This window comes from Pectinophora gossypiella, chromosome 1 (assembly GCF_024362695.1).
Source record: "Pectinophora gossypiella chromosome 1, ilPecGoss1.1, whole genome shotgun sequence".
NCBI classification, from domain to species: Eukaryota; Metazoa; Arthropoda; class Insecta; order Lepidoptera; family Gelechiidae; genus Pectinophora; species Pectinophora gossypiella.
Window position 1 is genome coordinate 11,515,574 of NC_065404.1, and position 20,146 is coordinate 11,535,719.

The 20,146-nt window shown below is 36.1% G+C and overlaps 3 protein-coding genes across 7 annotated transcripts in view; 2 read left to right on the plus strand and 1 right to left on the minus strand.

The window, feature by feature from the left end:
- The window catches only part of LOC126372762 (protein ultraspiracle homolog), a 44,041-nt gene extending 40,903 nt beyond the window's left edge, over positions 1 to 3,138 (minus strand). Inside the window, exon 1 of one of the 3 annotated variants that reach the window (XM_050018966.1) lies at positions 2,824 to 3,138. In XM_050018966.1, the coding sequence (XP_049874923.1) occupies positions 2,824 to 2,848 (25 nt within the window). In that variant the 5' untranslated portion in view covers positions 2,849 to 3,138. The other 2 variants (XM_050018750.1, XM_050018829.1) reach the window with 2 other exon arrangements.
- Positions 3,139 to 3,815: 677 nt separating this feature from the next.
- On the plus strand, positions 3,816 to 6,109 carry LOC126372688 (glucose-6-phosphate 1-dehydrogenase). Its single transcript, XM_050018565.1, has one exon. It carries the CDS (start codon positions 4,010 to 4,012, stop codon positions 5,492 to 5,494), a length of 1,485 nt encoding a protein of 494 aa, XP_049874522.1. The 5' UTR covers positions 3,816 to 4,009; the 3' UTR covers positions 5,495 to 6,109.
- A 2,617-nt stretch (positions 6,110 to 8,726) lies between these two features.
- The window catches only part of LOC126370812 (RB1-inducible coiled-coil protein 1), a 43,699-nt gene continuing 32,279 nt past the window's right edge, over positions 8,727 to 20,146 (plus strand). For 2 of the 3 annotated variants that reach the window (XM_050015867.1, XM_050016037.1), the window contains exons 1-5: positions 8,727 to 8,903; positions 9,670 to 9,811; positions 10,090 to 10,280; positions 11,375 to 11,616; positions 13,867 to 13,994. In XM_050015867.1, coding sequence (XP_049871824.1) covers positions 9,744 to 9,811; positions 10,090 to 10,280; positions 11,375 to 11,616; positions 13,867 to 13,994 — 629 coding nt within the window. In that variant the 5' untranslated portion in view covers positions 8,727 to 8,903; positions 9,670 to 9,743. The remainder of the gene's footprint in view (positions 8,904 to 9,669; positions 9,812 to 10,089; positions 10,281 to 11,374; positions 11,617 to 13,866; positions 13,995 to 20,146) is intronic. The other variant, XM_050015965.1, reaches the window with a different exon arrangement.

Consider the following 20,146-nt stretch of genomic DNA (forward strand, 5'->3'; position numbering starts at 1 on the left):
ATGTTTATCGTGACGATGTATCTTAAATTGGTAATCAAAGCGTCTCAACTGATAGATAGGCTTTATCGAGTAATAAAGATACTTATGTAGGTAATGAATATACATACGAAATATTGAATATTATAGGAAAATAATAATTTAATACATTGTTCCTGACGACACCTGACTTTAATAGACTCAAGTGCCAAAATCCAAGAGTTTTCTTTGTTGATTTTAACACAAAATGTAAAATAAACTAACACTCGGAGGATCAGCGCATGATCGTAAAAAACTTATCGCGTAGATGAATTCACATTACCAAGATGTTAATTGCCGGTTTCTTAGGTAATCCCTAAACACTGGTAAATATTTATGCAGTGTGTCCAAAGACTTATGTTCAGTTTATGGATATCGCGAGACAACCCTAGACCGGCATGGAGTGGCTGGATGCATCATGTCACTATCACGACCGGGTGCGCATGGCGGCTTCCGTGACGTCACTCGTGAGGGTCACTGTTACATTTACATGGTATGGTCGGTGGGTGCCGGTTGCGGATCGTGCATCGATTTTCAGAGTGTCGCGAGCAGCACCGGACGCGCGGCTGAGGCGTGCGGCGGCGGTGTGCGGACTGCCGCGGGCGTGCCGCGTCCCTCACAGCCCCGCGCTCCACCGTTTGTTTTGCTGTATTTTCGTTGTTAATCATTCTCCTTGACCTTGTGCGACGTGGAGTGGTCCACTGCACACGACTGCGCACCCCCCTCGCCTCCCCAGTCGTGCCTGTCGCGACGCATCACACGTGCTATTCCGAAAGCCGCACCTTCCTTGCACTTGCTTTTACCGGATTAGTTGCATAAAGAATCTTATGTTCGACAGCTTTGACGCCAAATCGACAATTAGCATTTATTTCGCCATAATTTCAAAAAGATTATTAACATTCTCTATAAGGTTGGCATTGGTATTGATTTAATAACTTTTCAAGATATTTGTTTGCGTAAAATGTAATTAATACCAGGTACCTAACCTATATTTAAAAACTTAAGTGAATGTAGATAAAAGTAATCATTTTAAAAATATAGGTAATTAATTTTAAACATTGTAAACAAAATGCTGTGATTTTGCGTTTTTTTTATATTTTATTCCAAATTAAAACATTGAATGTCATGTGATTTATCAATAGTTACCTATATACGTAGTTACCTATGCAAAATTTTATGGTTACTGTTACAATTCAGGAGAAGATAGTGTATTTAAAAAATACACATACAATATTTAAATAAAATAATCTTATAACAAAGAGCCATATTTTATAATATTTTTTTATCAATTTTCTAATATAATGGGCCTATTGTGTGCGATAAATTAAATTGTGTATTATTTTTATAGATATAGAAGAAATGCTATAACAGAGGCAATACAATAACAATGCATCTTTAATGTAGACTAGCGCCATCTAGTAAAGTCCCTGAGAATTAAAAATAAAGTGCCCTCTGTACGACTAGTCAAGTACTTCTGAGGAGGGTGAAAATGAGGTAATGTAAACAATTTAAAAAATATATAATCTGCAGTTGTAGAAAGTTTGTCCTCTCCAGCACGATATAAATTATATAATAATGGTTTATCAATTAAGGATTTTGTATCAAAAGTGTCTACACATTGTCTTGATTATCTGATGGGTCTACCCAGTTCATTAGGGATTAAGGAAAGTTTATTTTAATACTATTAGATAAAGAAAGTAATAAAAAATGATATATGAATAAGTCTTCCATCCAACATAAATTTGAATAAGTACAAACTGTAATGTCATAAAAAAAGTAAATGTAAAGCCCATTGTTGTAGTTTTGTAAGTAGTAAGCCTTATTTTTTCTGACTTTATAATTCTATTTTAATACCTATTTATAAACAGTTAGGTACTTTTTGGTTTAAAATGAAAATGGGCTTGAACCTGATAAAGTTGTTAGCCTGACAATCTGAAGTTTTATTAGGAATACTACAATATATGACTAGACATATTATATTAAAATATATATTATACTATATAATCCTTTAGATATATGGGTGAATAAAAAATATTTTTTTATCAATATTCAAATTTAAGAATGTAGACATTTTTATCACTTTGGCATATTTCTCTTATCATTTAGTATGAAAAGATATTCTACAAACACTCAATGTAGACTGAATACTGATTAATTTGTTTTAATTCCTTTAATTTTTTTTTCTATCTTGTTCCTTCTTGTTGAAATGTGACTTTAAATAACAAAACAGTTTTTAAGGATTAAGTTTCAAGTTATTCAATTCATATCATTATTCACATGATTCATTCAATAACTTATCATTTTTAATTCAATACACTGAGCTGAGCTTATTGGCTTCTTATATATAACTACAATAAACAATAGGTAGAAAATAAATAAATGCACAATGGTCTGCAGTGACTAATAAAATGCAGACTATTGGAATATAACAAGGTGAATGTTATATGACAACAATTTCATTAATCTAATTATTATAATGTATAGATACAACAGCTCAGTATAGGATCTGTTGACAGCTTAAATTATACTAGAAAGAACAACGCACAAGTTGCATGTTATGCACAACACATGCCATGTTATTGTGCACATTCAATGTGTATCTATTTATTGTCAGAAAAAATAAAGTTTTCTATCAACATTTTGGTGTTTTACACCATAAACCTAACCAGCTTATCAGAATTTGAAAATAAGTGCTGTATAATGAACGTTTAGATGGAAATTCATGACGTCTCCGAACAAACCCTGACATAACCAAATACGTTTTATGTTCAATCGTCAAGTCATAGCTTATATGATTAACATACATACCTGGTTCTCTCGACGGCTCCATCATCTGCAATAATTTGTTTATCGCCTACAGTACCACTTTCATATATTGTAGAGTTTCAACGATGAACCTATCAGTAACAAGGTCGATGAACTAAATATACCTATAGATGAAATGACACCCTCTCGATATACATAAGTTTTTAAAGTTTCTATGAAACACAATCCACTCAGAACTTAGTTCATCTAAAAATGTGATGGTTTACGCGATAACTATTACTTTTTACATTAAATTTAGCTCAAAATTGCTTATTTCCGTACACAAGTAAATGACATAAAACAAGCGTCACGTCACGGTGAGGTTTCGTTCAGAAACGAATAGACAGCAATAATTATGATCGCGTTCACTTTTATTAAAATATTGGATTCATTAAACTATTCTATTAATCTTCTTCTTATCTTATCTTATTTAGCCTATTCTATTATTATTATTTTCATATTTTTCATATACTCCGCAGCGCCTCTCGCCAGTCATATGTCGTATTTAAAAACAATGTCATTCATTTTCCTATGATACATTAGGGTACGCATCTGCCAGACCTTAGTGCCAGTGTCAGGCAATGAAGACGCTGTCAGTGATACATCAATTATTAAATTCTGATAAGTAGTTTAGGAGTTAAGAGGCTTAGGGTACAAAGGTTAGCATGACATACAATATAATAGTGCGTTGGGTCCTTTTATCTGGTTCGTAACTTAAAAAGATCTATAAAGAGGTTTTTACAGATGACATCATTTGCATGACTTCGTGTTTTTAGTGTTTTTATTTTACGTGTTTTTAAATAATATGAATGCGTCCATATTCAATGTCAATTAATGTCACTAGTGTCATTTAAGAATAAATTCGTTTTACGAGCGAAATTTTATACGTTAGTTCTTATTGGATGTAATAGGTGTTTAAACTTTAAAATCACTTATCAACGAATCAGGACACAGTATTATAACCGACAAAAGTATGGCATTAAAAAAGAGTGAAGAACAAGCTTACTATTTAGAACACCTTGTGCTTGTGCCGCTAAAAACTTTCAACTTTTGCAGTTATTTCTCATTTGCCTTCGTCATTATTTATTAGTGGTTGGAGATTGGCAGTCTAGTTGTGCTACTGGTGTTAACAATTTAAGTGGAATTGAATTCTTAGTGCCCTCACACGGATTACTGCGAATTTTTCAACATGGAAAATAAAGCTGACTTTAAGTATCCTCACACTTTCATCTTGCTTGGTGCTTCGGGTGACCTAGCAAAGAAAAAGATTTATCCTACCATTTGGTATTTATACCGTGACAACTTGTTACCAGAAAATACAAGGTTTGTTGGTTACGCTCGATCGAAACTCACTATAGAACAAATCAGGGAACAAAGTAAAAAATACATGAAAGTGCGGCCTGGCGATGAGCAAAAGTTGGAACGATTTTGGGAATTAAATGAATATGTTGCTGGATCCTATGACAAGCGAGTGGATTATGAACATCTCAACCAACATCTTACGAAGTTTGAGAAGGGCCCTGTGGCCAACAGAATATTTTATCTTGCTGTGCCACCTACAGTGTTTGATGAAACTACTGTAAATATTAGGAATGCATGTATATCCATTAAGGGGTTTACCCGGATAATCATTGAGAAACCTTTTGGCCGCGATGATGTAAGCTCTGAAAAGTTAAGTAACCATTTGGCTGGACTATTCAAGGAAGAACAGATTTACAGAATTGATCATTATCTCGGCAAAGAAATGGTCCAAAATCTAATGACAATAAGATTTGCCAACAAAATCTTCAGTCCCTCCTGGAACCATGATAACATTGCATCAGTGCTTATCTCTTTCAAAGAACCATTTGGTACAGAAGGAAGAGGAGGCTATTTTGACAGCTTTGGCATAGTAAGAGATGTAATGCAAAATCATCTTCTACAGATTCTGTCTTTGGTGGCTATGGAAAAGCCAGTAACTTTGAATCCTGATGATATTAGAAATGAAAAAGTGAAGGTTCTAAGACATATCGAACCAATTGAACTCAAGGACTTGTTGGTGGGCCAGTATGTGGGCAATCCTGAAGGACAAGGTGAAGAAAAATTGGGTTACCTTGATGACCCCACTGTCCCAAAAGATTCTGTAACACCAACTTATGCTCTTGCTGGTCTTTTTATTAATAATGAAAGGTGGCAGGGTGTTCCATTCATACTCCGTTGTGGTAAAGCTCTAAATGAGAGAAAGGCTGAAGTAAGGATTCAGTATAAAGATGTCCCTGGAGATATATTTGATGGCCATGCTAAAAGGAATGAACTGGTTATTAGGGTCCAGCCAGGTGAGGCTTTGTACCTGAAACTGATGAGCAAGAAACCTGGCATGAAGTTTGATGTGGTTGAAACTGAGCTGGATTTAACTTACAGCATGCGTTACAGGGACACTGATGTCCCAGATGCATATGAAAGATTAATACTTGACGTTTTTACTGGAAGCCAGATGCATTTTGTACGCAATGATGAGTTGAAGGAGGCATGGCGTATTTTTACTCCAGTCCTTAAAAAACTGGAAGATGAACATATTAAACCTATTCCTTATAAATTTGGCTCTCGTGGGCCACAACAGGCAGATGCTAAATTGTCTGCATATGACTTCAAATACTCAGGCTCATATAAATGGAAGAAGCCCACTGTCTGTTGAAATTGCTCAATTTTTATCAAAACTTTTGATTGGGTGATGGGAATTTTATTTAATGGTGATATTTTTATTGGTATTTGTACTAGTTTTTGACATAATTTTACATCACTAAAATAATTTAATACTTAAGTACTTATATAAAACATTACATTCCAACTTTCTTATTCTGTATACATACTTAGTGTAGAGGTCATTTTAAAGTCAGACAGTGCAACAGTGGTATAAAATCCATGCATATTCAGGAATTTTATTTACATGTTATTTAGTGTTGTTGTAGTCTAATTTTGAAAGTCAAGTGCCTTAAAAACAATATGCTCTTATCAATGAAATGATTTTGAACTGTTATAACAACAGCTAAAGGTAGGTTTAAGTATCTAAATCACGTGAAAAGTGAACCAATTATAAGTGCAAAAAAATGTTCAGTGTCATTGATTACTGTAGAGGTCACACAGCTTCACCTTGAATTATCTACATTTATTGTAATCTTTGTTTTGTTGCAAGGCATTTCCTATTTCACTACATTGTTCTATAACTTATAGGATTTTAAGAAAATATTTTTTTGACTCTACTCAGCCTATTTTCAGAATGAGCCTAGCTAGACATAGATGTGACGTTGTGAGCTACATGCAATGACATGTGGAAAAAAATGTCTTCCTATTGTGTTTATTTATTGTTTGTTATTGTAAAACCATTTAAGACAATAATGGAAATTTAATGGAAAATATAATCAGTGTTATCTCGGCATCAATACGTTTAGTGTTGTAATGACCAAGGATCTAAGTAGAGTATTTTAATAATGTTATAATCAATCATTCCATAATAACAAGAACCATTCCAACAGATAAGCCGATTTTATCAGATCTTATTGTATAGACTATTGCATTGTATTGCATAATATATTTTTAGAGCCTATATTACAATATCTGTTTTGTACTAAGTTTTTGTAATAAATTTTTGACATTGCACATTTTTACTTTTTACTTCGGACATCTACATAAACTGCCTATATACGTCCCACTGCTGGGCACAGGTCTCCCCTCAATCAACCGGAGGGGGTATGGAGCATACATCACCACGCTGCTCCACTGCGGGTTGGTGGAGGTGTTTTTACGGCTAATAGCCGGGACCAACGGCTTAACGTGTCCTCCGAAGCACAGAATTATCTTACCTTTTCGGACAATCAGGTGATTCAAGCCTGAAAAGTCCTTACCAAACAAAGGACAGTCTCACAAAGTGATTTCGACAATGTCCCCATCGGGAATCGAACCCGGACCTCCAGATCGTGAGCTTAACGCTCTAATCACTAGACCACGGAGGCTGTTCGGACATCTACAGTGGCTCTAATCTGATTACCACGGACATATATTCACATCTCACGCCTTACTAGAGTTGGCAGAAACAAGTCCTACCGTAAGGATACAGATTCTAAAATGGCGGCAATGACGACTTGTGATTCTCGCACATTTTTAGAGTTTACAAGTCCAAAATACTGTATAGGAGTGGGCGTATATATTATACACCTGTGCCTACCCTTTCGGGGATAGAGGCGTGGTGCTATAGTACTTTTTTTTTATAAAGGTTATGGCCTGGAATCAAGTTCTTTAGGCAAAGTCTTCATTTCATGTCTTATGCTATAGTACATATTATATAAATGTGTTACAAGACCCGAAATTTCGACCAACCTACGGAATAGTACAATCGAAAAGCTAACTAAACCAAAGGCTAAAGTCAATCTCATCTGCAAGCAACACACTTTTTATAATGCTTATGCGGCATCGGTAGATGTATACAGAGTGTTAGTGACATCGTAACGAATACTCAGGGGGATGGTTCAGACCATGATTCTGAGTTGATATCAAGTGGAATTTTCAGTCTGAATATTCATTAATTTTTTTGTGTCTTTTTTAATTATTTTTCGTTCCATACTTTTGCGACGGAAAATTCCACTTGATATCATCTCAGAAACATGGCCTCAATCACCCCTCAAAGTTTTCGTTAAGATGTCACTAACACCCTGTATATACCTACTTAAATGAAATGACGATTGTGATCATTTCGGGCACCTTTATTTTCCAAGCACATAAGACACTATTAGGACACTGAAGCAATTTGGTAATAGGTACCTACATTATTTGTATAATGTTATTTCAAATTAGTAAATAATTTACCTACATCCACGTCGTTTAAACTACGCAATGAGGAGCCGCGCTGTAAATGTTGGAGACCTTTGGCGGCTCAAACTGACATTCATTGACCTAACAGTCTATAATAAAAATAATACCTACACCTTGCTCGATGCTGGTCATGTTAAAACAATATTTAAATTTAATACGCCCCAACAGAAATAAGGGGACTCCGTCCTAACTCAAGCAAAACCATGCATTGTAAGTAGGTATATCAAGTTTACGCTATTTAATTCATATTCACTTTAAAAGTATTATATATATGAGATCGACCTAGAGTTTGTCCTAGCCATGTCCTAGTAAAGGGCAAGTTAATCAAACACTCGCGCCAATACCGGGCGGCCCACAAATAGTATACAGTAGGTAAGTTCATATAATATTATTCAAAGCTCAGTTGACCGCAAAATGTAAAAAAAAGGATATTAAAAGCAATACCACATTATTCTTCGCCTTAAAAGACAAAAACACAATACGCAAAAAGTTTAGCTGGCTCTTTGCCTGATAATAATTTAAAGCAATTACGTGAATTGTTAAATTAACCGCGATAAATTGACAGGCACTACCGGACATAGTTTTGTAAAGAATAATATGGGCCGGAAATATAGTTTGTAGTTTGTATATGTAAGTGTTGCTATATCTAAAATATCTGTTCTTAGCGTGCACATATTCAAGTTTAAAAATTCAAATTACTAACCGTTTTCCTTTGCATCACCACTGTCTTTTACTTCCATAGTCATTCACCACCCATACGCTTCAATACGAGCTCGCACACGACGCTGCCAGAAGCTTACATTATCAGGGAAATGTGTGACGGAAGGGAAACAAAAGCATTTATTCACAATGGATTACCTGACGGAAGTAGAAATTCATAGTGCAAAATTATTTGAAAAATATGTTTGTAGTTTTATTATATGAAAAAACTATTTTATTATTCTATGTAAGTGTAAATAAAGTATTACAATCAATAATCGACTACCAGTTTCCGGTTCCGTGGTAGTTTCTAAAATGTAAAGATGGCAACACCCCATCTGTCAGCTGAGTTTAGTTGATGATTTATCGAATCGAGCAATGGTGGTGTTATGACCTCAAGAGCTTGAATTAAAATCTGTGCGTTTGTGTTATATCACTTCCTATGTGCTGAATTTTATCGCAGAATGAAATCTAATACTTCGTGACTCTTGCTGTGTAAAATTGGCGTGCGGTTTCTTGTTGTGTTGCGAGATTTCCAGGTTTGTGTTTGGAGCTGCTGAATCTTTGTTGTTCAAACGCAAAAAACAACACGTTCCATTTTGATGGTCAAGCGTGGTGTTATTGTACATTATTTATAGATTAGAAATGTACTTACCTTATTAACAGCCTGTTACTTTTAATAGCAGCCTTTTTTAATCTAAGTATTAATTTGTGAGTTTTGCGTGACGTTGTTGTTTATTTTGGGCAGCAAAATAGATATTTATTTTGCACAAGGCTTTGCGTCTCTTGGCGCGCTGAGCATATTGTTTTCATATCATGAAGAGATTTTTTTACTAGGTATTTATAATTTTCTATACCATATAAACTTTCAAGATATGAGGTCACAAAGATAAAGTGAACCATTTAAGGTAAATTTGCGCGTCACAAGTATATCATGCATGGATTTCATGCTTGAGAGATTGACTTAGGTATAGTAGATATTTTTATATTGTACTGATATTATAAGTTGTTGATCTTGTGTGAATTGTTTATTTACCTACTTGGTAAAGCAATACATAATAAGTGACAATTTATCATTATGTAAATATATTTTCTATGTTAATATTACACTCAAGTCTGTAACTGACCACATTGCATAGTTACAATATTTGTATGAAAAATAAAGCTATATAGAAAAAAGGCTGTATGAAAAAAGACCATTTATGTACTAGAAAATTAATAACTTATTTCATTAGTATTAGTACAACTGTGTCTGTATCAACAGACACATTATTGGTTATGATTATAATGAGTTTTGGTTTACAGTTTCCATGGATACTCTGTGCAGATGTAACCGGTAGTAGTTTGTCTTCAATATAAGTTAGAACACAACTGCCACCATGTTGTACGTATTCCACGTGGATGCTGGTCAGATGACCACGTATGATATGAACCTCACACTGCAAAGGTAATTACTTTCAGTTTTTTATTGTTTTCTAAATTAATTGCTCTCAAAAAGATTTACACTCCTTTAAACTTTAAGAAATAAATTACATGAATTTTATCTTAAACTACCTATGTATTTTAATTATTGTTTTTATCTTATTTTATAATATCTTTACTATTATCTTACATATTTTCTGTTACTTTTTTGTTGTTGTGTGTCTATGAATGCATGCATATTGTTAAAAATTTCTTTTTTATTTTTTTTTGAAGCATAAGTTAAAATAAGCATCTGTATTTTAGTGTGGCTTCACTGAAACTGGCAATAGAGAGAAAGACTAAGATCCCAGCATCCTCACTTGTTCTGTTGGTGAGCGGTGGAGAGGTGCTGCAGTCGGACCATATGGTGTCATCATACAGTGCCGGGACTGATACCAATCCAATATATATGTTCAGCAAACCTTCAGTTAAGGAGAGCCATTTGAGGCAATCTAGTAAGTTAATAATTATTTTATGAATTTTAATGTACTAAACTGGATAAAATTATAATTAAGCTTGCATAAGCTGTGGGCTAATGTAATGAATCATTAGATAAATATGGACAAGCTTTTAAAAAATGTTTCTTAAACCAAACATGTTTAGCAATTTATAATTAATATCTACACATTAAACTTGACAAATTGGGCTATCTTGTTTTGAAGAGCCTTTGGTATATTATTTAAGTACTACATGATTAACATAGGTATATAAGTGAATAGATAATTGATTGTTCACAAGTATGGGATGCTTAGATTGTTCGGACATGTAGAGAGAATGAATAAAAGTAGCCTTATAATTAATATTTATGATAGTACTCTGAACCTTGAGCGTGCAAGAACGGTCACAAGAGTGGAAGGTGCAAAAGTGGTGTGACAGGCTTATAGTAAGTGGAATTCTGTGATGTGTGGTAGGCAGAGGCCTACCTCATTGGGAAATAGGCGTAATCTTATGTTTATATTCACATAGACCAACTTACAAACCGCGGTACTTAAGTAGCACAAGCAGTGTTACACTGATAAACACTTATCAGATTATCCCACTATGGCGTAATTATGATTAGGACAGTTTTGAACCTTTACCACACTGGGATTTGAATCTATATTTTCCATTTCATCTCTCTCTCCATTTTATTTCATGACTATGAATAATTTCAAGTGCTAAACAATTGTACTTCTTTCATGGAATGAAAATGTTAGTTAAATAACTTTTTGGTCTTTTTCGACTCGTGTTTTTAGGGTGTTAGGAGGTCGTGTTTGGGATTTAAGAAGAGGATTTGGCGAACTATGTGGGGATAGTATCGATACTATCGATAGTTTTTCATCTTGTAACTATCGATACTATCGTTGCGTATCAATAGTATCGCCAAAAAAGAGCTATCGATACTATCGACAGTATCGATAGTAAAACTATCGATGTTTCGGCAACACTAATTCACATCGGATGCAGTGCGTAAACACCCAGTGACTTCATATGAATGTAAAGGTACTTTTGTAGGTGTATGAGTGTTACATGTTAAAGACACATTTTTTAACGCGAAGCTTTTTTTCAGTGTGTGGGGATTTAAGTCCAATAGTGGAACTAAGTTCAGGGGAGTCCCGTAGCGACACGCGTGGATTCGAGGGGAAATCCATAGCGGAACTGAAGGCATCTGTGGAGATGTGTTGTTCTATGGCCCCGACTGTTAACGCCGTGATATCGTGTGCGGTCCTCGCCCAGCAGTTCAGTGACCTCTCCCACGAGGTGTCCCGGGGTTGTGACCAGCTTGTTCACGAGCAGCATTTGCAGCATCAGGTATGTTCATATTTTAATAATTAGATTTCAATAAATAATAATTATGTACCTATCTGATAATTATAATTATAATTATGAATGTCCCACAAAACCGTTTAAGAAGTTATTTAACGCAATTTATTATATTCGCCGATTATAATGCTACCCATGGTACCTACTCCTTTAAATGTAGTTGCACTACTTAATAATTGTGAATTGAATAAATAAATAAATAAATAAATAAATAAATAATAAAATCACTGACTTACATACCTATTGAACAAAAAATTTTTTACATTATTGCATCATTTGTTTGTATGACGTGAACATTTAATCATGGACTGGGTACATCTGCTATTGAAGCGGCGATTCTTGGGTCCGATTCCCGCCATTTTCTTTAGCGTCGTCACCAGAATCAATAGGTTTTGCATTATGTCTGGTCGAGATCAGAGATCCGACAGGCTAGTTATTAACATTGATTATTCAGTGTCTTATGTCTATTTTATTATCTGGACTTAATCAAAATACACATCATATTTCGAGAGCGCCAAAGCGATGTATTTACGTGAATAGTTCCTTATTGATTTATTAAGTTTATTATATAACATAAGATACACGTTCAAAATGGGAATTAAGATAAGAGGGAAAATAAACGAAGAGATGTAGAAAAAAAAGATAAGAATATTATATTAGATACTTCGATGTGTGAATATTGATACACTTCCGCGTAATTGGCCTTGTACGCAAACATTATAGGTCACATCGAATAAAGACGAAGCCAAATATTTTATATGGACAAATGCCAAGTGTGCTAACTGAACGAATTCTCCCCTTTGGCCCAAACATCTTGGATGTATCCTTTTCATTATTGAGGGGTTAGTAGTTGCACGGCCTCCTTGATCCAATGGTTGAGCGTTGGGCTCACGATCCGGAGGCCCCGGTTTCGAATCCCGGTGGGGATATATCACAAAAATCACTTTGTGATCCCTAGTTTGGTTAGGACATTACAGGCTGATCACCTGACTGTCCGAAAGTAAGATGATCTGTGCTTTGGAAGGCACGTTAAGCCGTTGGTCCTGGTTACTACTTACTAATGTAAGTATGTAGTCGTTACATGAGCCATGTCAGGGGCTTTTGGCGGCTCAGTAATAACCCTGACACCAGGGTTGTTGAGGTTGGTATTCTACCTCAAAACCCACATGATAAGTACTTGCATTTGTGGATTAGAAATGAGCAACAAAGTTGTGTAACTTTCGGCGCATTCAATCAGTTGATGGGTCGCTAACTAGCACCAATTTGGTAATTCTCATTAAACGTAAAACGCGCGCCCTAATTAGGTAAATCCATGTCATACTCGTCAATTGCCATCAGGTGAGATTGTGGTCAATCGCGAGCCTATTTTATAAAAAAAAAAAAATTACTCTACACACCTTCGAAAAGCTTGCAGTAGTAGGTACGCCTTATCCATTCCCTAGATTGCATACCCATACCCCTTAATAAATTGTAGACCGCCCACAAGTGGAACGCATGCAATTCTATTTATTATCCCGACCTAGAATTCAAGTTATCGTTGAAAACGAACGCGAGGATTCAAATGAGGCGGCCATTCGGTAAACAAATGACCCGACCAATATACATACGTGTTCTGCGTAAATTTAATCTAATTTAGTCTTATGCAGTGTTTACATGAGATAAGCCCGGGTGCTTAGGGGATTCGTGTCAGTTAAGTGCATTCTTAACTAAGTAGTGTAAGGAAACAAAGCACAATTCAAATGTTTGTCCTCGACCTGTTTAGAATTTTAGACAGTGTAATTTTAGATTGTATTTCGATTTTATTTTCTGAAAAATGGAATCATGGAATGAACCATTATCGAATAACTTAAAGCCTTGTGACAAGCATGTAGTCAAGCAAAAGATTTCTTATCCAATCCAATGAATTGGATAAATCTATGAATAAATATTGACCCTAGGTGATGTCTCCAAAGCCTCCGTGATTTAGTGGTTAGAGCGTTGGACTCACGATCTGGAGGTCCGGGTTCGATTCCTGATGGGGACTGTCCTTGGTTTGGTCAGGATATTGTAGGCTTGAACTAAGTGATTGTCCGAATTGAAGATGATTCCGTGCTTCGGAGGCCACGTTAAGCTTTTGATCCCGGCTATTAGCCGTGAAACGTGCACCATATCTACCTCCATTTTTCAAGAAAAATAATAAAAGCATCTACAAGTATCCTTCCTTACCTTAACCTTTACTTAATACCTTTATGTTTGTAGGGTTGGGCAGCAGTGGTGGCCAACTTGGAGGATATATTCAACGAATTTTGCGAGCGATCGAGGAATTTCAAGGAGTCATTCAGGAAGCACCGCCTAAAAAAGGAAGAGTATCACGAGAAGTTAAATGCGTAAGTAGAATCTTACCTTATTTATTTATTTAAGATACACCATCGGTGACATCGGTGACCTCCACCAACCCGCAGTGGAGCAGCGTGGTGGATTATGCTCCATACCCCCTCCGGTTGATTGAGGGGAGGCCTGTGTACAGCAGTGGGACGTATATAGGCTGTTTATGTTATGTGTGTTTGTACACCATCGGTATATACATAAACATACATACATAAACTCACGCCCGTAATCCCTAATGGGGTGGGCAGAGCCACAAGTAATCAAAGACAACTTGCAGCCACTGTTGATACGAAGTCCAAAGATGGATATGATGAACCTTATGGTGATAAGGGGTTTTTATATACATAAAAATTACATGAATAAAATTCAACGGAACATGACAGTATGTTTTACCATTACAGGCGTATACGACATTCAAATTTAAATAAATAATAAAACAACAAGTACACGTGTTTGAGGTAACTTAAAGCTAGAAGTTAAATAATAACTATAGGAAATTAATGAATTTATATAATACTTACTCGTAATTTTATAGTTAAAGTTGGGGTGCTTATGTTTTATGTCGATATATTACCAATCTATTTTCGTCGGCCACTTCCTCATTATCGTGTAGATTGGGATTGTTTTTGTCTCCTTAGCGAAAGGATTTCCCGTTCTGTGTGGGATGTATCCTGCGACTGTACTTCGACGTAGGGTACGTTAGCCTTAACGGAGGTCTTATATTAATTGTGCATACGTAGTACTCAAGGAGGTTACTTTCTTTCATTCGTCAACTGCTGACTCCCATACGCCGCTAACGTCGTGGTTGCTGACGTCGCTAACTGACGTATCTGAAATTTTTAGCGAATCTGACTTGCACCTTTTGTTATCGTCAAAAAGACGCAAATTATTTTAGCAAAAAATTGTAGATACCTCAGTTTGCAAAAGTCAGCCATGATATGAGACCCACTGAGTCCTACATTTGACTCTTCACTGAATATCTGACCCGCTGGCGTGTTTTAACTGCCTCCGTGATCTAGTAGTAGAGCTGATCTCTCGATCTAGAGGTCCCGGGTTCAATTGTTAGTGGGGACATAATTATCACGAAAATCACTATGTGATCCCTGACACCAGTTGATGAGGTCGGTCATTGACCTCACAATCCACTAAAGAGAATAAAAGAATAAATGCGTTGTACAGTAAGCTTTTTGGATGAGGACAATTGTAGAGAAGCTTTTTTTTTGACGTAACTTATTGTAAATTCAGGTGACATTTACTATATGGCCAGAGAAATGGGGAGCGTTGAGGGCTCTCACCCGGTACAAAAAAAAAAACTAGTCTGAGAGTGCCTAGCATATAATAAGGAATAATACTACGTATAGAATGGCAACTCTCCGCTCCCCACCATTGTCTGAGCTAGGTTTACCTCACCTCTTGAACGTAGTTTAGACTTGAATCGTATGGTGTCACACGTCACACACACAGATGCGCGTGTACGATAATGTCAATGTGTAGTGTCTGTGTAACACGAGGTTGTTTGTATGAAGTGTCCGGGGTGTGCTAGTGGTAGAGAAGCTGGTACCGTGACAGTTGGTATGGGCTTAGACCAGCTTTGTTCATCAGTGAACACAAAAACTGATGATGATGACTTGTTTTTGAGAATTGACTTAACTGCTTATAAAGTGGGCATTAAAACTTCATTAACTCAAGTAGGGTCTGCGTGGCGGATACTGTTTACCCACTCAAGTTGATAAGAAAATAAAATTGTCTATTCCTTGAGCGTTAGGACTCCGTACTCTAGAATGTCGTTTACCTTAGGATGGATCGCACAAGTTTAGCGGTTAGTCATTGGATGTGTGTAGTGCTTTAGCTGCATTTTATTCAATATTATGCTTCGGAAAGTAAGTGTACAGTCATGAGTAATATCATGTACCCATTTTAGAACCCTGTCGCACTATCATATTTGACATTTAATGAGACTTACGGTTTAATTTGTCGAAAAAGTTAATGTGACATGGTATTAAAGTGTATCATAATGCTCGTGACCGTACTGTATAATCTTAGCAGATGCTTAGTAGTCATTAAACTAAGATACTTTAGAGCTTTTACGAAAATTTCAAGATCATCGCGTGTGTCATTAAATTACTACTTGTTTAGCTTCTTTTAAGAGCCACGCTCTTGTCGGTACAGTATTCTCCATTCTTGTCGTGTCAAGACACGACGTTCACCTTCTCTTTAACCCTTCTCTTCTAGGTCTTCCCCTTCCTCTCTTTCCTCGTAGCTTCCCTTCTGTGACTTTTAATGAATTCGTCGTGTCTTAATTAAATGTCCAATCATCTTACCTCTTTTCCCTTACTCTTACTAGCACTTCCTCATTACTAAAACATAAATCCTCGCTAAATCGCCTATACGTGGTTTAGTGGAGACTCACAGTGGTGCTGAATCCCGTATCTAATTTTATTTTAAGTTATACCTGTCTTTTTCTTATCCACCGAAAAAGAAAGTGACGGATAATCTACAGGTATACAATTTATGGAACACGTAAATTTTTACTGCAGAAATTTAAAAAACCCTACCAAAATTTTATATTGGGTAATAACCCGACATTTAAGTTGACAGCACACGTCAAACGGGTTGCATATAAGCGAGATACCTATTTTATTCGCGCGGGTTATTCTTTTTAAAATTGCGGGTATAACTTAAAATAAAATTAAGAGGTGTCTGCAGGAATCTGGGCCAGTGTGTGTTTAAGTCTGTATTTTGGTGTCAAATAGGTATATAAATAGGTATATACATCTTTTTTTCTTACTTTCTTTCTTTCAAGAATACTCCATCCATATAGTATGTACCTATATCTATGCTCCTAACCTCCTAAAGGTTGTATAATACGGTAGTTTCCAATTAGTCAAATCAGCCTAAACGTCAAAACACGAAATTACTATGGAATTTGTATGAAAAGTAACCTGTAAAGTCATAGAAAAACGTGACATAACGTCGCACTTGTTATTACATTTTTCTTTATTAAAATTCATAAAAAAGTTAAATAGGAAAAGGAAACGTTTTTTGTCACCTTTGGATCTTCATTTCATAAATTATCTTTGATCTAGGAAGCTACCCAATAGAGGTAGGACGTGCGGGGTTATATAGCTTGTTTACACCGAATGGCTTATTTTACACACTAGATTTACAATAGAATAGATCGTATACATATTCAAATATCCTTCTGTATTGTTTCCAACGTTTCCTGTATTACACACATTACAAACTACCTACTGTAATAAGGTATTTGACTGGGTCAATGATAAAATGTTAATCGAGAAATAGAAGTCAGTCTAAGATGACCAAAAATTAATCTGGCTTTACTTTTTAATTTATTTTCGAATTTTAATGAGGGAGTTTTCAGGCTACGTTCCTCAAAAACAATATAGATGGCGCTGTACAGGTTTTCCTTCGTTTAACCTTCTAATTTCATAGATAACAGACATATAAATCTGTTTTCTTTATTTTTGGGTATAAATGATGACCCTTTTTACTTCACTCCGGCACAATTACACATTCCACCCATTATTATTCTGATCAAAATAAAGAGTAGCAATATAGGTAGCAACGTAATTCTATACATTGCATTGTATTTTCGAATACATGTATCTTCTAATCTAATCTAGCCTACAAGATCCCACTGCTGGGCAAAGGCCTCCCCTTCCTCTTTCCATTTTTCGCGGTCCTGTGCGTATTCCGGCCAGTCCCTCCGGCAAGCGTCCAAGTCGTCACGCCATCTCTTTCGAGGTCTGCCACGACGCCTGTATCCGTCATGAGGCACCCAATGCGTGACGATCCGTGCCCACCGCTCAGGGTGCATGCGACAAACATGTCCGGCCCAATTCCATTTGAGTTTTGCGGCTTCCCATCCCACATCAGCGATTCCCGTTTTTGAACGCAGTGTTACATGTATCTTAATACATATATTTCGAAATTATGTATCTGTGATGGGAAAATGGATGTTATTATACATATAAACCTTCCTCTTGAATCACTCTATTAAAAAAACCGCATCAAAATCCGTTGCGTAGTTTTAAAGATTTAAGCGTACATAGGGATATAGGGACAGAAAAAGCGACTTTGTTTTATACTATGTAGTGACATCACACGACAGTATTCCCATACAAATTCGATAGATAATTTTCGTTTTCACGTTTCGTAAAAAGTATCTAACTTGAGTAAATGTCAAATAGCGATTATTACAAACGTGTTGATGGTTGAAATTTGAACGTCAATAATTTAATTGACTATCTTAGACACATGCGTAGAGATTAGATTATACTGGCTCGCATATTTTGTCACTAGCACGTGGGACGAGATACTCGTGGTTGGTTAGAGATCGAGGTCGTGCGTTTGTGGACTCGCGAAATGTAGCTAGATGAATATTTTTGCGAATTTATACCGTCGATGTGATATACATACATTTGTACATAATATATATGTGTGAAAGAGAGAGCGAAGAGTGAACTAGAGAGGATTGCGGAATGGCAGGGAAATGGCGGTCGGTTGTTTTAAAATGGAAAATGTAATAAATGAATAAACGTTTTTAAAACAAGGATTGGAGAAATATAATCCCACATATACCTATAGGTATAAATATACAGTATGTTAGTGACATCGTAACGAAAACTTTAAGGGATGATTGAGCCCATGATTCTGAGTTTATATCGAGTGGAATTTTCCGTCGCAAAAGTATGGATTTGAAAAACAATTTCATAAATTTTCCGAGAGGAAATTCCACTTGATATCAACTCAGAATCGTGGTCCGAATCATTCCCTTCATTATCCACTAACACCCTGTATCGTCATTATGAATTTGTTTCTTTTTGTGTATTTATTTTAGGATATAAAACAGCATGTTCCATTATTTAACCCACTGAATTCTATTTTATTTATGAGTTTGGGAAATTAAACAGTAATTACAACGGGAAATTATCGTGGACAGTCTAAGTCCGTATATAGAAAAGGTTGCTTTATGACCATAGACCTCGTGTCACAAATAGACAACCAATCTCTTTAACCGCGGCGCATCTTGTTACAAACTATTGATATTGCACTTTATTTGAACAGGCATAACATCTTACTGTGAGGGAACGAACTTATACCACCTACATAACTTAATATATACGTATTCGCAATACGACTCTAGCGCTTTTTTTAGAAAAACTCCTTAGCGAATGTGTGTCTGTTTGTTTACGTATAGGGTCAGTGTACATGACCTCGACATTTGCGTAGATTCGTCAGATGTCATGAATAAAGTATGGTACCGAACCAACACTAGCCGTGATAGCGTGGAGCATGAGGGTAGTTACGCAATCGCAATGCGGCCGTGGCCTTACTATGAGTTGCTAGGTCAACTTATGTCATTAACTATGCAAATGATTAAATAGGAACAGTTTATTATTATTTACGTTCTATGCAAGAAGAAACAGTTGTAGTATCATGCTGATTATCCTTGCACATAGACGCTTGTTTTTAGACGTAAGATTTATTATGGGTCTGAGCCTTAAATAAAACTTAATTTATTTATTTTATTATACACAATACATACATAAGATAACGCCTATTTCCCGTTGGGGTAGGTAGACCACGGAATTCCACTTACTGCGATCCTGACACACCATATTATATATATATATATTCGCTTCCTCCACTCTCATCAAAGACATGCATGCTCGCCGGTTTAGAGTATTCTTGGCTATGGGGGTTAAAATGGCCACATCGAAGCAATTCATCTAGGAAAGCAATTTTGCAATTTGACATGTGCCCATATAAAAGTAAGTGCGCAATGCCAACGAATGTCATATAGCAATATTGCTTTCTTTGATGAATTGCTTCGATGTGGCCATCTTATCCCCCCTAATCTTTCTTTAAAACACTCGACACTAAACACTACTTTTATTATACATATGCATACATAAAATAAACATAAGTAGCCCTATATACGTCCAACTGCTGGGCATAGGCTTCCCCTCAATCAACCGGAGGGGGTATGGACCATAGTCCACCACCCTGCTCCACTGCGGGTTATTGGAGGTGTTTTTACCCGGGAGCAACGGCTTAACGTGCCCTCCGTGTCCAAACTTTGAAGGGGCCGTGGCCTTCTACAAACTAGTTATACCTCTAGATTCTC

Excerpts from the sequence above, each read along its gene's own strand:
- LOC126372688 (XM_050018565.1), top strand. The coding sequence starts at position 4,010 with ATGGAAAATAAAGCTGACTTTAAGTATCCTCACACTTTCATCTTGCTT.